Consider the following 19,377-nt stretch of genomic DNA (forward strand, 5'->3'; position numbering starts at 1 on the left):
CCTCACTACTTGAGAGAACTTCTTACGTATTATAGTCCATCACGTGCATTACGCTCTCAGGCGTCAGGTCAGTTGGTAATATCTAGAATTTCAAAATCAAGTGCAGGCGGCAGATCCTTTTCTTATCTAGCGCCTAAACTTTGGAACAGTCTTCCCTGCAATATCCGGGAAGCGGACACACTCTGTCAGTTTAAATCTAGACTAAAGACGCATCTTTTTAATCTTGCATACACTAAATTATCATAATATATGTATTTCAAAGATCTAGGCTGCACTAGTTAGATCAACCGGAACCAGGGACACTTCCAATAACAACTGATGCATTTGTTGCATCAAAGAGTGCAGAACAGTACTCTACTCTCAGCCAGTCTTGTCTCATTGTTCCAAGGTTACAAGAGCGGAGCGGGCAGGGCGCAATCCATTCCTAGACCTGACAAATGCTGGACGAAGGAAGTGACGTCCCTACAAAACTTCAGCCACTATTAGATTATTAATGATAATTTTAAATCTAATTTTCTTTATTTTTGCCTTGTTGTGCAAGCACTGTTGAGCTTGTGCAGAGGCTGCAGTTTTTGCCAGAGGGGAACTGGAATCCCCTGGTTAGGCCTGGTTTCCCTCCGAGGTTTTTTTTCTCCTCCAATGGAGTTTTGGGTTCCTCGCCATCGTTTGCATACTGTTTTGCACTGTTTTGCCTGGCCGGGGGGGCTGCTAGAATTTGGTAGTCTTATTTAATTAACACTGCATATAGGAATTTATTGTGTGTCTGATATTTGACCTGTGTTTTGACTTCCATAACCTTTTATGTTTTACTTATAGTCATTTTTTCTTGTACAGCTGCTTTGTAACAATGAAAATTGTAAAAAGCGCTATATAAATAAAGCTGACTTGACTTGACTTGACTTCATTATTAAAGACTTTTCAATTCTATTGCATACTTTAACCAGAGCATCAGTTGTTGATTTGCCTAAATCCAGTTTGATACCCTTTAAGTAGATTTATGTATTCTAGAAAATTATTCAAATGCCCAATTATAATTTTTTCCATTAATTTTCCAAATTGTGAAGTTATGTGCTATAGGCCTATAGTTTCCCGGGTCTTTACCTGGCTTCGGAAATGGAAGGATTCTTGTTCATATGCTTGGTAGTTTACCTTCATTCCATACTTTGTTAAACAGCTTAAGAACTTTCTCCAATATATTATCAGGCAATTTTCTAAACATAGCATAACATAGGTTGTCCGTCCCTGGTGCAGATTATGCAGTATTATTGAAAGCTCTTCTGACATACAAGTTCTGACATATTAATTTCAGAATCCATAATATACATATTTGACTCTTTGGTATATAATATATTCCTATTTATTTTAAGTACCTCTTCTTTCCTTTTCTTATACCTCCAGGTGGCTACCCTTGTGTGTGTCTGCAAAGGCTCTAGCAAGCATATTGGCTTTTTCCATATCTAAAATTGCATGGGTCCCATCTTTAATTAAGAGAAACATGAGGAGGCTCATCATCTTCTTAATCATCGTCCATACTTGATTTAAGTTGCTCTCTCTGCCAATTGTTGAGCAAAACTGTCTCCATGATTCTCTCTTAGCCTCTTTAATAACTTTCCTGGCTGATGCCTCCTTCCTTTGATAATTAATAAGACTGTCCACTGTTAATGTTTCACGCAGATTCTTTAAAGCTCTATTCCTGTCCTTGATAGCCTCAGAACATTTATCATTCCACCATGGGACACTGGTTTGCTTCTTTTGATTTTGACCAACAGGAATGCTTTGGCTGGCAGCAGCCAATATAAAAGAACGGACACTACTATTCATTTTTAATCAACTGTCTTATCATTATTAATTGATATACTTTCCACATTCCCCTACAAATTTCTCCCAATCTGCTTTTTTTTCTATTCCATTTTTGGGCATATAAATCTGCTTGTACTGATCTATTTCCCATTCACATCTACCTATCAACTAGTGTTTAGTCTATACATTTTACATTTATTCATTTGGCAGACGCTTTTATCCAAAGCGACTTACAAGTAGTTCTTTACAGTTGCACATTACTGCAGAGCAATCAGGGGTAAGGTGCCTTGCCCAAGGGCACTTCAGTCATGACCTGCTTGCACTGAGATTTGAACCAGCAACCTTCTGATCACAAGCGCTCTAACCACTAGGCCAAATCTATCTATGATTTCTCTTAAAAATGGTTTACATGGATTATAGTAGATAATGATAGTAAATTTTCCTCTACCCTTATTAAATATTTCAGTTACCACACATTCATGATCCTTGGATTCAATAAACCTATCCGATATTCCTAATTTAATAAATCTCATACACCCTCCTCCTCTGTCTTTTCCTCTATCACATCTAATGCTATTATATCCTTTCAATACAAAATGAAGGTGTGGTTTTAACCAAGTCTCTTGAATGCACATGATCTCAGGCTTTTCTTTCAGGTTGTGTACTTTTCTTTAAGGATGACCTGTTCAGCCAATTTGATCCACCATTGAAAACGCTCCTTACTGAACAGATTCAAGAAGTTGCGCTGCGCTTGTACGGTGCATTGTTTATTGGGTCATTTATGTTAAGACCGGTTAATGGACCGATGCCAAAGCTATGAAGACTTCCTTGGAAATTATAACCCTATTTAAATTATAACCCTATATAAATTACCATTTTAATTTATACCGCTTATTTGTTTGTTTAATTCTGTCCCGATTATTATTTGTGATATTTTTGTATTATTGTTATTATGTTTGTGTTATTTGTCATTCGTGTATTATATGTTCAATTCGTGCTATACAAAATGCCGTTTAACGGGGACTCTTTTTAGCACATGAATAAAACTTTTACTAAACCACATTATGATATATATATATTAAGCACAAGATACATTAGTTAGACAACTGTCTTATAAACCAGAGTTGCACATATCCTCTTTATTCACATTAATCTCTAATGTTATTAATGTTATTATTTAATGTTATTGTTACTGTTAAATGTCCAGATATTTCATTTAAAAACAACAATTTTGTAATGTGTTCTTTTGTTGTTTTTATTTCTTATTATTAGTTGTAGTAGTAGTAGTGTCCCAAGTGGTGAGTTCGCAATAACCTTTGATCAGGCATTAAAAACAGCCACCTACAATAAAGGAGATTTCGAACAATCACACACAGCGGAGGGAGATTCAGCAGGAGGATGAAAACCACACTCAACAAGTAATAAAGTCGTTTATATCTGGTGTCATTTTGTATTAAACGTTGATTTAGTTAATTAAGTGTGTATAGATTGCCTTGTAACGAACTGTTAGTCAACGCTTAAAACTGGGGTGTATTCTAGAAAGCAGGTTATGTGACTCACCCGGGTAAGTTTAGGAGTAAGTAAGCGGATAACCTCTGCTTTCCGTTCCAAAAACGGAGGTAACTTTCGGGTTATGTAAGTAACCATAGCAACTGACTCTCTGAGGATAACCTGATGATAAAAGCATTCCTGTTGGTCAAAATCAAAAGAAGCAAACCAGTGTCCCATGGTGGAATGATAAATGTTCTGAGGCTATCAAGGACAGGAATAGAGCTTTAAAGAATCTGCGTGAAACATTAACAGTGGACAGTCTTATTAATTATCAAAGGAAGGAGGCATCAGCCAGGAAAGTTATTAAAGAGGCTAAGAGAGAATCATGGAGACAGTTTTGCTCAACAATTGGCAGAGAGAGCAACTTAAATCAAGTATGGACGATGATTAAGAAGATGATGAGCCTCCTCATGTTTCTCTTAATTAAAGATGGGACCCATGCAATTTTAGATATGGAAAAAGCCAATATGCTTGCTAGAGCCTTTGCAGACACACACAAGGGTAGCCACCTGGAGGTATAAGAAAAGGAAAGAAGAGGTACTTAAAATAAATAGGAATATATTATATACCAAAGAGTCAAATATGTATATTATGGATTCTGAAATTAATATGTCAGAACTTGTATGTCAGAAGAGCATTCAATAATACTGCATAATCTGCACCAGGGACGGACAACCTATGTTATGCTATGTTTAGAAAATTTCCTGATAATATATTGGAGAAAGTTCTTAAGCTGTTTAACAAAGTATGGAATGAAGGTAAACTACCAAGCATATGAACAAGAATCCTTCCATTTCCGAAGCCAGGTAAAGACCCGGGAAACTATAGGCCTATAGCACATAACTTCACAATTTGGAAAATTAATGGAAAAAATTATAATTGGGCATTTGAATAATTTTCTAGAATACATAAATCTACTTAAAGGGTATCAAACTGGATTTAGGAGGTGCAAATCAACAACTGATGCTCTGGTTAAAGTATGCAATAGAATTGAAAAGTCTTTAATAATGAAGTCAAGTCAAGTCAAGTCAGCTTTATTTATATAGCGCTTTTTACAATTTTCATTGTTACAAAGCAGCTGTACAAGAAAAAATGACTATAAGTAAAACATAAAAGGTTATGGAAGTCAAAACACAGGTCAAATATCAGACACACAATAAATTCCTATATGCAGTGTTAATTAAATAAGACTACCAAATTCTAGCAGCCCCCCCGGCCAGGCAAAACAGTGCAAAACAGTATGCAAACGGTGGCGAGGAACCCAAAACTCCATTGGAGGAGAAAAAAAACCTCGGAGGGAAACCAGGCCTAACCAGGGGATTCCAGTTCCCCTCTGGCAAAAACTGCAGCCTCTGCACAAGCTCAACAGTGCTTGCACAACAAGGCAAAAATAAAAAAAAAAAGATTTAAAATTATCATTAATAATCTAATAGTGGCTGAAGTTTTGTAGGGACGTCACTTCCTTCGTCCAGCATTTGTCAGGTCTAGGAATGGATTGCGCCCTGCCCGCTCCGCTCTTGTAACCTTGGAACAATGAGACAAGACTGGCTGAGAGTAGAGTACTGTTCTGCACTCTTTGATGCAACAAATGCATCAGTTGTTATTGGAAGTGTCCCTGGTTCCGGTTGATCTAACTAGTGCAGCCTAGATCTTTGAAATACATATATTATGATAATGTAGTGTATGCAAGATTAAAAAGATGCGTCTTTAGTCTAGATTTAAACTGACAGAGTGTGTCCGCCTCCCGGATATTGCAGGGAAGACTGTTCCAAAGTTTAGGCGCTAGATAAGAAAAGGATCTGCCGCCTGCACTTGATTTTGAAATTCTAGGTATTACCAACTGACCTGACGCCTGAGAGCGTAGTGCACGTGATGGACTATAATACGTAAGAAGTTCTCTCAAGTAGTGAGGAGCTAAACCATGCAAGGCTTTATAGGTAATAAGTAAGATTTTAAAATTTATGCGATGCTTTATAGGTTAACAGAAAGAAGTAATGGTGATTCGTCCTCCAAAAAGTGACTGCTTTGTACTCCGATTCAAAGGTATTAGAAAGCACAACACAGGGCGCGCTCTCGTAGGTTGTTGAGGTGTACGGTATTGCTTTGTATTGAATTGTTTGATTATCGCCTACTGTAGGAGTTTAATGTTGCAAGAATTTGGGACTCATGGAACCTCATGGAAAAAGAGGGCGTTCTGAGATGTGGGAACAATTTTATTTGCTTTCTGCCAATAAGAATACTCCCAACGTATTACTTAAATCGTTATCACAATAAATAGTTTGAACTGTTATGATCATGGTCTCTGTGAAGTTTGTTTATTAAGCTTTATTATTTTAGATATTTTCTAGAGTATTCATCTGTTTAGGCTGAATTCATAAAAAGTACAAGAAGCACAAAAACAAGCGCAGCTATGGATTAAAATTGGATATGTTTTAACTCCACAGGTCTAATTAAAATAAGCAAGAGTAAGAGTAAGAGCTCTTAATACAAAGTACCCACATCCGGATTTCCATCTGTCCAATAACCTCCATCTGTTGCAAACTGGTTAGGCAAATTAACAAGTCTAGAGAAGCATTACGCTAATCACTAGAGGGGCGGAGCCATCCTGATTTCCAAATGTATAAATTTTGATTCAGGGTTCATAATGCTTCATAGAAACTCATGGTTAACAATGATGGGGTTGTGGCAAGTGGGATTTGGCTTGGTGCTTGTGCTTGCATTTGGCTTGTCTGATGCACAATGGCCTCGGTCACATATGCAAGTTCCTCAGCAGAGTGAAACTAGGATGCCTAAGTTTCCCCAAACCAACAACCCTATGCTTGTGCCACAGAGATTTCCGTCTCAGTTTTCAATGCCGAATCCTGGTCAAGATCCTGTCGGTGTTCAGTCTAAACAGCTTTTGCAGGGTCCGATGGAAAAACTGATGTGGACTTTTCCAATTCTGCCAGAAGAACCGGTACAGCCAGAGATTCCTTTTGAGCTGCGGCGCCCTGTTTCTCCCAATAGTGTAGGGGCTCAGTGCGGTGAGAATTCAGTGTATGTGGAAGTGATGGAAGACTTCTTTGGGACTGGGAAACCACTAATGGCTTCTGGTTTTGCACTGGGAGGCTGTGAACCAATAGGGGAGGACAATAATGCTCGAGTGCTAATCTTTGAGTCAGAACTGCATGGATGTGGCAGCATGTTAACGGTGAGACGACTGATCCTCTACTTACCAAAAGTGTTTAGGTTTTGAATGAGTAACATTCTTGTTTCTCTAGGTAACTGAAGATGAGCTTGTTTATGCCTTCAAACTTGTCTATACTCCCCAAGAGGCTTCAAATGGTGTTCCTATTGTCAGGAGTAGTTCTGCTGTTGTCAGTATTGAGTGTCACTATCCAAGGTGAGGTTCTGAGCTCAAGCTGGCTTTATTCTCATGCGTTTAGTAAAAGATTTTGTGGTGACCAACTTCTATAATCTACAGAATGCATAATGTGAGCAGCAATGTCCTGGTGCCCACTTGGGTACCATATGCAGCTACGAAAGTAGCTGAAGAGCGGTTGGTCTTCTCCCTCAAGCTTATGACTGGTTTGTATTATACAGCTTTAGCTTTTAATGTAGTTTCAACTTCATTTTGAAGACCATGTCTATTTTGTCCTTGAAACAGATGAGTGGCAGTTTGAGAGACCCTCAAACCAGTACTTCCTGGGTGACATTGTGAATATCGAGGCCTCTGTGAAGACGTACAACCATGTACCCCTCCATGTGTTTGTGGACCATTGTGTAGCCACTTCGTCCCCTGATGTGAACTCTGACCCCAGATACTCTTTCATTGAGAATAATGGGTAAGACATGGCCCTTTGCCCAGCCTATGCTAGAAGTGTTGGAGGGTGTTTAACTCTTTTCTTCACCAGGTGCTTGGTTGAAGCCAAGTTCACAGGCTCGAGCTCTCGCTATCTGCCTCGAACTCAAATTGATAAACTGCAGTTTCAGCTGGAAGCTTTCAGGTTCCAGCAAGTGGACAGTGGGCTGGTATGTATTTGCCTTAGTTACGAGTACATTATAGTGCACTGTTTTTTAACCCTGTTGTCTTTGCAGGTCTACATCACATGCATTTTGAAGGCGGTTCCTGTAGCCACTCCAACAAATCCTGAGCAGAAGGCTTGCTCTTTCTCCCCTAATGGGTATGTTTCCCCCAAAAAGCCTTCACTGGGTCAGTAGGGTGACGTTTATCATTGAGGCTGTGTCTTTGTGTGGCAGGTGGGTGTCTGTAGATGAATCTGATCAGGTGTGTGGCTGCTGTGACTCGACCTGTAGCAGCAGTAGTGCAAGCGATCAGGTTCTTAAAGGTATGGGTTAATACTTGGATGAACTACAAATGATTCTGATTTAGGTCTTGGAAGTTGCTCACTAGTTTGTTCTCCATAGATCTACGTTGGGAGCAAGTATCTATTGGGCCCCTCAATGTCAAGGAATTTGGCTTCAGTCGACTGTAATTTTAAATTGCTAAGTGCTGAATAAAACTGTTCTTAACTGATTTATACATGGTCTATAAATGGTCGTCATTCAAGGAGCCTTGCTCATCAAATTTACACTTGCTATTTTTTTGGTTCTGCTGTCACAGTGGTAATTTGGCTGATTTTTGCATATTGTGGCTAGGTAATTCATGGCAGGCACAAAAAAGCTGCACGTTACGATTTCAGTTCTTTAAACCGTGCCTTCATCAGTTTTGCTACACATCCAGCTGTGCCCATATACAGTGTCTCACAAGTGTGTACAACAGCATTAATTGGCTTTCCCTCAATGACTTGTCGCACAGCAGTTAATGTCTAAACCGCTTGACTCAAAAGTGAGAGCACCCCTAAGTGAATGTCCAACTTGGGCCCAATTCGCCATTGTCCCCACCCCCGTGTCATGTGATTTTTGTTAAGTGTTATAAGGTCTCGGGTGCCAATGGGGAGATGGTGTGTTAAATTATAATCACTCTCATACTGGTCACTGGAAGTTCTCAAAGTGTCTTGCCTACAGTCAAGCATGGTCGTGGGAGTGTCATGGTCTGGGGCTGCATGAGTGCTTTCAGCACTGGGGAGCTACAGTTCATTAAGGGGACCATAAATGGCAAAATGTACCGTGATGCTATACTGAAGCAGAGCATGATCCACTTCCTTTGGAGATAACGACCCCAAACACACCTCCAATACGACCACTGCCTTGCCAAAGAAGCTGAGGGGAAAGGTAATGGACTGGCCAAGAATGTCTCAAGACCTATACCCTATTGAGCATCTGTGGGGCATCCTCAAACGGAAGGTCTGTAACATCCACCAGCTCAGTGATGTCGTCATTGAGGAACGGAAGAGGACTCCAGTGGCTACTGAAGGATTTTTATTGTGGTTTAAACATGCCTTTACATTTAATGTGCTTTATGATTTCATTATTGATTACTAACCGTGCATAATGTTGAAAATATAACCAGTGTGAGTTGGGCTAACCAAGAGTTAGGGTTGTGAATTGAGTGCATTTTCCACAGGAAATGGTGTGTGTAAAGATCAGATTACACACGGAGCCCCATGGAATTTGGTGGGGTGTTTCCATATAATGTGTGGCAGATGGTCCGAAAGCAAAGGAGTGTGAGCTGGTTGGCTGAGGCAGAACAAAGGAGAGAAAGCGGCTTGGACTTGTTCCCAGGCTTCCCCAACCCCCCAGCAAAGAAAAGACACCAGTGAAATAGAAAAACAATTTTACATAGCATTTATAATAAGTCGGTCCTTTGTGAGACGTTTGCGTCGGAGGACCCACCCAGCAGCTGTTGTATTTTTTAATCTTCTGATCAATAAACTTCTTTTTCTTAACTGGCCTCTCTCCAATTTTGAACACGCAGAACATAGCACGAATGTTCGACACTACCTGTGAACTCCATGCCCAAGAGGGTTAAGGCAGTGCTGACCATAATTGTGGCCACAAAATACTGGCATTTAGACATTTTCACTTTTCAATTTAGGGGTGTACTCACTTTTGTTGCCAGCGGTTTAGAAATTACTGGCTGTGTTAACTAGGGCAAAACTAGAGCCCCCTGGAAATAGGAACGCAATGGCAATCCGTGTTGGGGTAAGGCATTAAAAATGTAATATTACAGTAATCTATTCATTTTTGCTGTAACGCAGTAATATAACGCATTTCTAATAAAATGTGGGTAATATTACAATCTGTTACAATCTCCGTAACGCGCGTTGCAACAATGTGTTGTCCCCCTGAAATTCCTTTTTTTATCATTTACCAATTCATTCCATTCCCAGAAAAAAACAAATCTGTGATGATTGTAATACTATTTCCTGTTACTGAAATCTGATGGTTGAAACGATTGCAACAGATTCTAAAAAACAATAGAAACAAAACGAAAGTAAGTAGAAAGAGGTTCTGTGTTTTACCCTGTCATTTGTCTATATTGCATATACTCTACCTCTACCATAATTCACCAGATGGCTGATTGTCTACATTTGCGATTCTGACAGCGATTTTGAGTTCAATTGGCCCTCTCTGTGCGTCTTATATTTAAGGCTCCATCCATATATTTTATTCAAGCATTTTAACGCATCTGAAAAGCCGACTGTGTGTGCTCGACAAAGCATTGATGCACATTGTTTGCCTTGATTGTCGTCACCTTTTAACAATTTTCTAATAAAATCAGTTTTGTTAGTATTCCATTCCTGCTAGAAATCCAAAACAGTATGTAATGGCACAGGTGCATAATCAAAGCTGTGCTAGATTTGAATGTATTCAGTTCAGATATAAACAAAACACATATTTTGAGGCATATTTTATCTCCATGATCAGAACATGCTTTGTTTAGTGGAGCAGCACCAGGTTAGTAAAGCATTTCATTGTTTATTGTACTTATTGACATATGTGATAAAACGTTAAATGTCATTTTCAAATCGATCACCTTAGTAGTGTGGAATCCACAATTGCAGTGCTTAGACTCTCCAAAGAGGGAGATCTGTCCACAGGGCCTGCATGAGGCATTTATCTATCTACAAAAGATAAGAAACAATACTGATCTATATTGTCTGCACTATTGTAAGGTGACCTGTATACTGCATAATATGAGATACAGATAACATTGCTGTACCTTCTGATAGAGGTCATGCCATTTCTGCTGCCTTTGGGGCTGGTCTATTGCCTCCAACCTGGCCATCCATTCGCCATCGCCCATAGCCTTGCGGCTCTTAGTGGTTTTGTGTTCATGTAAGCATAAAATGGAAATACAATTAATTTTTGCAAGTACTGGATGTGTACATGGAGGACTAGAATTCATTTATTTAACTATACTATTCTATTCAACTATAAAAAATATATAATTTCAACTATAAAAAAATATAATTTCAATCAAAACCTCAAGCTAACTAAATTATGGCATGCCTTGATTTAACCATGTTTTTATAACAATAAAGGACAAACATTAGTTTAAAAATTTAAACAATGGCAACCACAAATTAATTATGGTTTTGTTAATCTATCCATATCTTAACCATGCTATATTTGGTAAAACTGTGGTTATGTAGTTGCATAAAAGTTAATACATGGTTAATAAACGTTTACAGTAGTAAAACCATGGTACATGTTCGTAAGGTATACCTATATTTACAACTGTAGCAACTTCAAAATGATTATATTATGAATAGTATGTAAGATTATGGGCTAATTGAGATAACATGACCACAGTTTTTAAACACAAAAGCGAAAATACGGCGGCTTGAGCGAGACGTTGTGTTGAGAGACTGACTGGGGTTTGATCGAGAGAACCTATCATCTCCGAGAGGAATTTAGAAACTGTTGCCTAAAATTAATAACTGACACAACAAAAGGGGAAGACACTGTGTGCAAAAATGTCAAATTCAGATCTTAATAGCGTTATGGCTACAGTTGTAAAGATTGTTTATTTCTTAGTTAAGCAAAACACACACCTACAGTTCCAGTCCCTTCTCGAGGAAATGGACTGCACGTACAAAGATATTCCTCTCTGCTTGGCAGTCAGATGGTTAAGCTGTGGTAAAGTTCTGGAGATATTTGTTGGCTGCTTTGACAGTATTAAAGCCTTCCTGGCTGAAAAAGGCCAAGTCTACACTGAACTCGAAGATGAGACATGGGTTTTGAAAGTCATCTTTCTCACTGATATCACAGGCCACCTGAACAAGCTTAATCTCCACCTCAATGGGCTGAACACATCATTTTGAACATGTTCGAAACATGGGCTGCGTTTATGGACAAGCTGGCAGTTTTCTCAAGGGATATCGCTACCTCCATATTCCGATAATTCAAACATGTACGGGAGCTGTACGCACAGTGCAGCGTCAACACGAGTGAAATATCCAAATACATGTTCAAACTCGAATTGGAGTTCACAACACGTTTTGGGGACTTTCGGAAATATGGACGAATGTTCCCTCTTTTGATTAAGCCTTTGAGCTTCGATGGACACAAATTCGATGCATCTCTGATAGAGTGGATGGATAGACAGGACATGGAAATGCAGCTAATTGAGCTCAAGAGTTCAGCACTCTGGATGACAAAATCTACAGAACTCCGCAAGGAGTTGGAAACCACAGCAGTCAATCAGGGATCTTGCATTTTACATGCTGGGCATCATTGCCAGAAAAATTCTGCTGTCTCAAAAGAGTTTCTTTGGCTTTGCTGACGGTTTTTGGATCGACATACCCCTGCGAGCAAATATTTTCACACGTGAACAATGTGTGTTGTGGAAAATTGATCTTGTAGTTTCAAAAAATTGCTCAAACAAAGAAGGTCCAGGTGTCAAAAAGTAAACTTTATTTGCGCATGCCAAACAAAGTGAGATCTTCCCAAAGCATCTAAAAATATGTTTTCAACCCCATATTTATAGTGAAAACTGGTGCAGGGGGTTCGTCTGTTTCACCAATCAGGCAAATTCCCGTTATCTCTTATTTTTAATGACCAATAACCCTATTTCTGCCACCAATAGATCCCAGGCAACAGGATACGTTTTTAATCGTGGAATCTTGGTTGGTGCATAAACAAATAATTAATGTGCCCATATTTGGACACTTTTCCGGTACTCTTCCGGTGAAGCAACTTGGTGAACTCATAATGTGTCCTTGACCATGCAATACATTGGTTAGAGGAAAGCAACTAAGTTTTCTGTATCTCATCCTCTGAACTTTATTTGAACCTTAGGCCTCAGGCCTCTAGGCCTCACAGACATCACTGGATTTTATATTGCTGTAAAATGTTGAAAAGTATTCTTAAGCATGCTATATAAGTATTTTTATGTAACTAATCATTAAACAGGTATACTGATTGTAACATTAAGTCATTTGGTCTACTGATTGTAACATTAAGTCATTAAATCATCTTAGTCATTTGCTCACAATCATCTTGAATTAAATGTGGTTAAATATGGTTTCTGATTATATCTCTAATAATTAATATTCTATTCTATTATTCCTATGAATACTTCTTAATGCTTCATGACTGATAAAAAGTGTGATAATAAAAAAGTGTGATATTAAAAATGCAATGTGAAATGATATGTAGATTAATATTCAAATGCATGCACAAATGAAGATATATCATGTTGGTTAATATTCAAATGCATGCATAAATGTAGATATATGTAAAAAGAGATACGTAAAACGAAAATACTCAATATGTGCTCTGTCCCTCTCGCAATCGCTTGACTGTTGATCATTCCGAAGCATGCGTGAAACTTAAGGTGACATACTACACTCCCAAGGTAACAGAGCTCAGCAAAGGAAAACAGGACCAGGGCTCACACCAAGTAGTATTAATAAGTACCGTACATCTATTTAATCTTGCATTCGCCTACACTGGGCCATGTTGGTAATCCTTGATTTAACACTGAAAAGCAGCATTAAAACGTGATTACAGTATTATTTGTTTTACAAACTCTTGCTGCTCTGCTTTTTGTTCTATAATTTTTTTATATACATATGTTACCGTTTCAGTTGTTAAATAAATTTTAAAAATAAAGATGATAACTTTAACATGTGAAAAAGCAGCATTAGAACTGGATTCCAATACTAGTGTTTTATACTCTTGCTGTCTTCCTTTCAAAGGAGCAAAATGTTTTGCGTAAACAGTTTAAAATTAAGAAATCAGTGAATTGTTTTTTATTGAAAAAAAATCTTAGTCTATTCAATTGTTTTTTTTTCGGTCTTATAGTATAAGTATACAAATAGTGTCAATCTAAAAATAAATATTGTGGTACAATTACATGGAATACTAAACGTTGATCTTAAAATGGCACAGTGGTTGCCATGAAAAGAATTTATGGCACAGCACTTCAAAAAGGATACAGACCCCTGGCCTAGGCCATCTTTATGTAGATTTTCAGTGAAGCTTTGTATCAATGCTTGATTCGTTCTCTAAAGTGACTGCGGCTTACCTCAGATTGAAATGTTTTAGAAAGCACAACACAGGGCTCGCTCTCTTAGGTTGTTGATGTGTACTTCAGGCCTATTACAAAAACTCCAACTGGTCCAAAATGCGGCAGCTCGAGTTCTTACACGTACAAAAAAGTATGAGCATATTAGCCCGGTTCTGTCAACCTTGCACTGGTTACCTATAAAGCATCGCATAAATTTTAAAATCTTGCTTATTACCTATAAAGCCTTGCATGGTTTAGCTCCTCACTACTTGAGAGAACTTCTTACGTATTATAGTCCATCACGTGCACTACGCTCTCAGGCGTCAGGTCAGTTGGTAATACCTAGAATTTCAAAATCAAGTGCAGGCGGCAGATCCTTTTCTTATCTAGCGCCTAAACTTTGGAACAGTCTTCCCTGCAATGTCCGGGAGGCAGACACACTCTGTCAGTTTAAATCTAGACTAAAGACGCATCTTTTTAATCTTGCATACACTAGATTATCATAATACATGTATTTCAAAGATCTAGGCTGCACTAGTTAGATCAACCGGAACCAGGGACACTTCCAATAACAACTGATGCATTTGTTGCATCAAAGAGTGCAGAACAGTACTCTACTCTCAGCCAGTCTTGTCTCATTGTTCCAAGGTTACAAGAGCGGAGCGGGCAGGGCGCAATCCATTCCTAGACCTGACAAATGCTGGACGAAGGAAGTGACGTCCCTACAAAACTTCAGCCACTATTAGATTATTAATGATAATTTTAAATCTAATTTTTTTTATTTTCGCCTTGTTGTGCAAGCACTGTTGAGCTTGTGCAGAGGCTGCAGTTTTTGCCAGAGGGGAACTGGAATCCCCTGGTTAGGCCTGGTTTCCCTCCAAGGTTTTTTTTTCTCCTCCAATGGAGTTTTGGGTTCCTCGCCACCGTTTGCATACTGTTTTGCACTGTTTTGCCTGGCCGGGGGGGCTGCTAGAATTTGGTTGTCTTATTTAATTAACACTGCATATAGGAATTTATTGTGTGTCTGATATTTGACCTGTGTTTTGACTTCCATAACCTTTTATGTTTTACTTTGTCATTTTTTTCTTGTACAGCTGCTTTGTAACAATGAAAATTGTAAAAAGCGCTATATAAATAAAGCTGACTTGACTTGACTACTGTATTGCTTTGCATTTTGTTTGATTATAGCCTACTGTAAGAGTTCATTGTTGCAAGAATTTTGGATCTGGGTAATTATACAGCTAGACTCCCTCATGATGAGTGCTGAAAAAGTATTGGAACACATCTTCATATATTATTTTAGGAAGTAATTTGATAATCTGAAATAGTCAGCATATGGGCCTTACTAGACTACAGTGAATAATTTACATATAGGCATTTGGCAGACACTTTTACCCAAAGCGACTTGCATAGCATTATGTATATGCATAGACATTTGACGGGTATCTGCAATCCCTTAGAATCAAACCTACATACAAGCTACAGGAAAGCTATTTGTAATAGAATGCAGCAAACCGTGTCGGCATTAATTTATTCATAAATTGCAAAAGTTTAGAGAAAAATGTCTACACCCACTATACGTTATCTTTGACTCAAGTACGCATTGGAACAGATTGCTGTCATGAACTTCATATACGGATTCATTAATCTCATTTATTTTTTGTCGTCTGTTGTGAAACATTTTGCAACAGCGCAGTCGCTCACTTTTGCCAGCAGAGGTCCTAGTCAAGAATCATTTATCTGCCATGCATTACCTGGCTTACACCCAAATTACCGCTTAAGGTAGAAAGGCTTTGAGTGGCACAAGAACCAAAAAGTTAATTAGATGTTCAAGACTCCTTGAAGAACGACCACTTATAGACCATGTATAAATCACTTTTATTCAGCACTTGACATCATAGCCATTTCTAATTACAGTCGACCAAAGCCAAATTCCTTCACATTGAGGGGCCCAACAGATACTTGCTCCCACTGTAGATCTATAGAGAACAGACAAATATTGAGAAACTTCAAGACCATAATTTGCAAGTTTACGTGTTAACACATACCTTTAACCTGATCGCTTGCACTACTGCTGCTACAGGTTGAGTCACAGCAGCCACACACCTGATCAGATTCATCTACAGACACCCACCTGCCAAACAAAGACATCCTCAATGATAAACGTCACCCTACTGATCCAGTGAAGGCTTTTGGGGGGGAAACATACCCATTAGGGGAGAAAGAGCAAGCCTTCTGCTCAGGGTTTGTTTGAGTGGCTACAGGAACCGCCTTCAGAATGCATGTGATGTAGACCTGCAAAGACAGTGTTCAAAACCGTGCACTATAATGTGCTCATAACTAAAGCAAATACATACCAGCCCACTATTCACTTGCTGGAACCTGAAAGCCTCCAGCTGAAACTGCAGCTTATCAATTTGAGTTCGAGGCAGGTAGCGAGAGCTCGAGCCTGTGAACTTGGCATCAACCAGGCATCTGGTGAAGAAAAGAGTTAAACACCATGCAATACTTCTAGGATAGGCTGAATAAAGGGCCATGTCTTACCCATTATTCTCAATGAATGAGTATCTGGGGTCAGAGTTCACATCAGGGGATGAAGTGGCTACACAACGGTCCACAAACACACGGAGGGGTACATGGTTGTACGTCTTCACAGAGGCCTCAATATTCACAATGTCACCCAGGAAGTACTGGTTTGAGGGTCTCTCAAACTGCCACTCATCTGTTTCAAGGACAAAATAGACATGGTCTTCAAAATGAAGTTGAAACTACATTAAAAGCTAAAGCTGTATAATACAAACCAGTCATAAGCGTGAGGGAGAAGACCAACCGCTCTTCAGCGACCTTTGTAGCTGCATATGGTACCCAAGTAGGCACCAGGACATTGCTGCTCACATTATGCATTCTATAGATTACAGAAAAAGCTCTTCACCACAAATAGCTAAATATTTCACTACACGCATGAGTATACAGCCATCTTGAGCTCAGAACCTCACCTTGGATAGTGACACTCAATACTGACAGTAGCAGAACTACTCCTGACAATAGGAACACCATTTGAAGCCTCTTGGGGAGTATAGACTAGGTTGAAGGCATAAACAAGCTCATCATCGGTTACCTAAAGAAACAAGAATGTTACTCAAATTCAGAACCTAAACACTTTTGGCAAGTAGAGGATCAGTCTTCTCACCGTTAACATGCTGCCACATCCATGCAGTTCTGACTCAAAGATGAGCACTCGAGCACTATTGTCCTCCCCTATTGGTTCACAGCCTCCCAGTGCAAAACCAGAAGCCATTAGTGGTTTTCCGGTGCCAAAGAAGTCTTCCATCACTTCCACATACACTGAATTATCACCACACTGAGCCCCTACACTATTGGGAGAAACAGGGCGCCGCAGCTCAAAAGGAATCTCTGGCTGTGCCAGTTCTTCTGGCAGTCTTGGAAAGGTCCACGTCAGTTTTTCCATCGGACCCTGCAAAAGCTGTTTAGACTGAACACTGACAGGATCTTGACCAGTCTGCATTGAAAACTGAGAAGGAAATCTCTGTGGCACAAGCATGGGGTTGTTAGTTTGGGTAAACTTAGGCATCCTAGTTTCACTCTGCTGAGGAACTTGCATATTTGACCTAGGCCTAAATGAACGAGGCTTCTGAGTTTGGGCCGATCTTCCCCGCCATTGTGCATCAGACAAGCCAACAAGAACAAGCACCAAACATAATACTACTTGCCACAACCCCATCATTGCTGAACATGAGTTTCCATGAAGCATTAGGAAACCAGAATCAAAATTTATACATTTGGATATCAGGATGGCGCCGCCCCTCTAGTGATTACCGTAATGCTTCTCTAGACTTGTTAATTTACCTAACCAGTTTGCAACAGGTGGAGGTTGTTGGACATTTCTTACGCAGATAATAATCAGGATGTGTGCACTTTGTATTTAGAGCTTTACTCTTGCTTATTTTAATTAGACCTGTCAAGTTAAAGCATAACCAACTGCATGCATAGCAGCACTTGTTTTTTGTGTTTCTTGTACTTTTTATGAATTCAGACACATAGCCACGCACAGATTAATACTCTAGAAAGTATCTAAAGTAGTAAAGCTTATAAGCAAACTTCACAGGGACTATGATCATTACAGTTCAACTATTTATTGTGAATTTATAATTTTCTCTCCCCATTCCGGTTGTATTATGATTAGACTGTGTGAACGGATCTAGAATGTGTGGTTCTATGTTAAACTTGATTCAGCATGACCTATATTATATGCTGCACAGCACATAGACAAAATGGGAAAGTTTGCATCTCTTGAGACACGTTATGAATTCTTATAACAAGTAATGTCAATTACCTTCTAAACACTTTGAATTCACCTATTAAGCGTAATCAAACAAAACAAATAGCACAAATGAACAAAATATACTGTGGTCCTCGAATTATGTTTAATTTTAAAATACTCTGGAGAATCTCAGTCATAAAATAGATGGTTCTTAAATACATTTGCAAAGTAGAAAACAAAACAGTTCTCAAAATAAAATCATTTAGTTTTGTTCTTGATGAAACACAGCGAGTAAATATTCTTATCCTTGTTTTCTTTCCAGAACAACAAAAGAGTTACAAATCTGCATTTTAACACAACGTTTGCAAGGTTAGGAAAAACGGTATTGCTCAAAAAAAAATCCTCCAGATATGATAAAACATCCAAACGGGGCTTCACCATATATTCTCTCCCGACGTAAATTTAACTCTTACCAAAATTAATGCTGTTTCCTCATCTACTACGGGTTCCTGAATAAACAGACATGCCATTTAACTGTCTGTGTTACGAACTTGTGCGCGATTAAGGAAAACGAATGAATAAACAAACGGCGTAGGCAATTTCAACACCCCTCGCGTTTCTAAAAGGGGGCGGAGATTGTAACAAACCTCTGGAATAAAACCTGCTCCAGACCATGTTAGGTTCACAGAGTAGGTTACTATGGTTACTCACTCTAAGTATAAGATACCTTGATTTCTGAAACGGGCTTGACTTACCCCGTGGTCGTGGGTTTGATATACCTCGCGTTCTGAAACGGAAAACCCAGAGTATCCCGTTTTCTGGGGTTAACTTACACGGAGTTTGCACTTACCCTGCTTTCTGAAACGGGTCCCTGATGTCTTTCATCTGTTGTGTGTGTGTGTGTGTGTGTGTGTGTGTTTATCCATGTTCTTTTAAATGTTTCAGTAACTTTATTTCCATACTTTTAGCAGATCTGGAATCCACTATCTATTTTAGAACACTTTCTCATAGTCAAATGTGTGCCGGTTAAGATATCTTTTGTCATAGACTAGTTAGGTATGGTTTAATTCGCTTTGTGGGCCCATACAGTCTAATTGTATAATCTGTTTTATTAGTTTCTAATTGTTTCTAGAAAGTAGCATGAAAACTAGAAGGCCGAGTTGATTTTCCAATGTGTGTAGGGATCCACACCTGTTGTGCCTGGTATTTGCTCATAGACAACGTTTATGTAACAAGTGCCCGCAATGTAGGTTGGAGCAATGGACCAGTTTCTAGGTTAGTGGAGAACAGAATAAATACTGGCAGTAAATAAATCATATAAAAGGTAAAATACTCAAAGAAAATA

General features: G+C 38.9%; 2 protein-coding genes across 5 annotated transcripts in view; one reads left to right on the top strand and one right to left on the bottom strand.

Annotated features, from left to right (window-relative positions):
- Positions 1-19,377, top strand: part of LOC306891714 (zona pellucida sperm-binding protein 3-like) — a 44,095-nt gene that overhangs the window by 11,250 nt on the left and 13,468 nt on the right. Inside the window, exons 2-9 of one of the 4 annotated variants that reach the window (XM_079452202.1) lie at positions 6,125-6,541; positions 6,612-6,733; positions 6,815-6,918; positions 6,998-7,175; positions 7,245-7,362; positions 7,429-7,514; positions 7,591-7,679; positions 7,759-7,880. In XM_079452202.1, coding sequence (XP_079308328.1) covers positions 6,125-6,541; positions 6,612-6,733; positions 6,815-6,918; positions 6,998-7,175; positions 7,245-7,362; positions 7,429-7,514; positions 7,591-7,679; positions 7,759-7,826 — 1,182 coding nt within the window. In that variant the 3' untranslated portion in view covers positions 7,827-7,880. Of the gene's footprint in view, positions 1-5,942; positions 6,542-6,611; positions 6,734-6,814; positions 6,919-6,997; positions 7,176-7,244; positions 7,363-7,428; positions 7,515-7,590; positions 7,680-7,758; positions 8,067-19,377 lie in introns of those variants that run through there. The other 3 variants (XM_079452200.1, XM_079452199.1, XM_079452201.1) reach the window with 3 other exon arrangements.
- Positions 15,367-17,569, bottom strand: LOC306891761 (zona pellucida sperm-binding protein 3-like). The gene is made up of 8 exons (XM_079452275.1): positions 16,941-17,569; positions 16,747-16,868; positions 16,552-16,655; positions 16,295-16,472; positions 16,108-16,225; positions 15,960-16,045; positions 15,799-15,884; positions 15,367-15,729 (listed from the first exon to the last, which is right to left on the bottom strand). The coding sequence occupies exons 1-8, from the start codon at positions 17,520-17,522 to the stop codon at positions 15,662-15,664; spliced, it is 1,344 nt and encodes a 447-aa protein (XP_079308401.1). The 5' UTR covers positions 17,523-17,569; the 3' UTR covers positions 15,367-15,661.

Source organism: Barbatula barbatula, assembly GCF_947034865.1.
Source record: "Barbatula barbatula genome assembly, chromosome: 1".
NCBI classification, from domain to species: domain Eukaryota; kingdom Metazoa; phylum Chordata; class Actinopteri; order Cypriniformes; family Nemacheilidae; genus Barbatula; species Barbatula barbatula.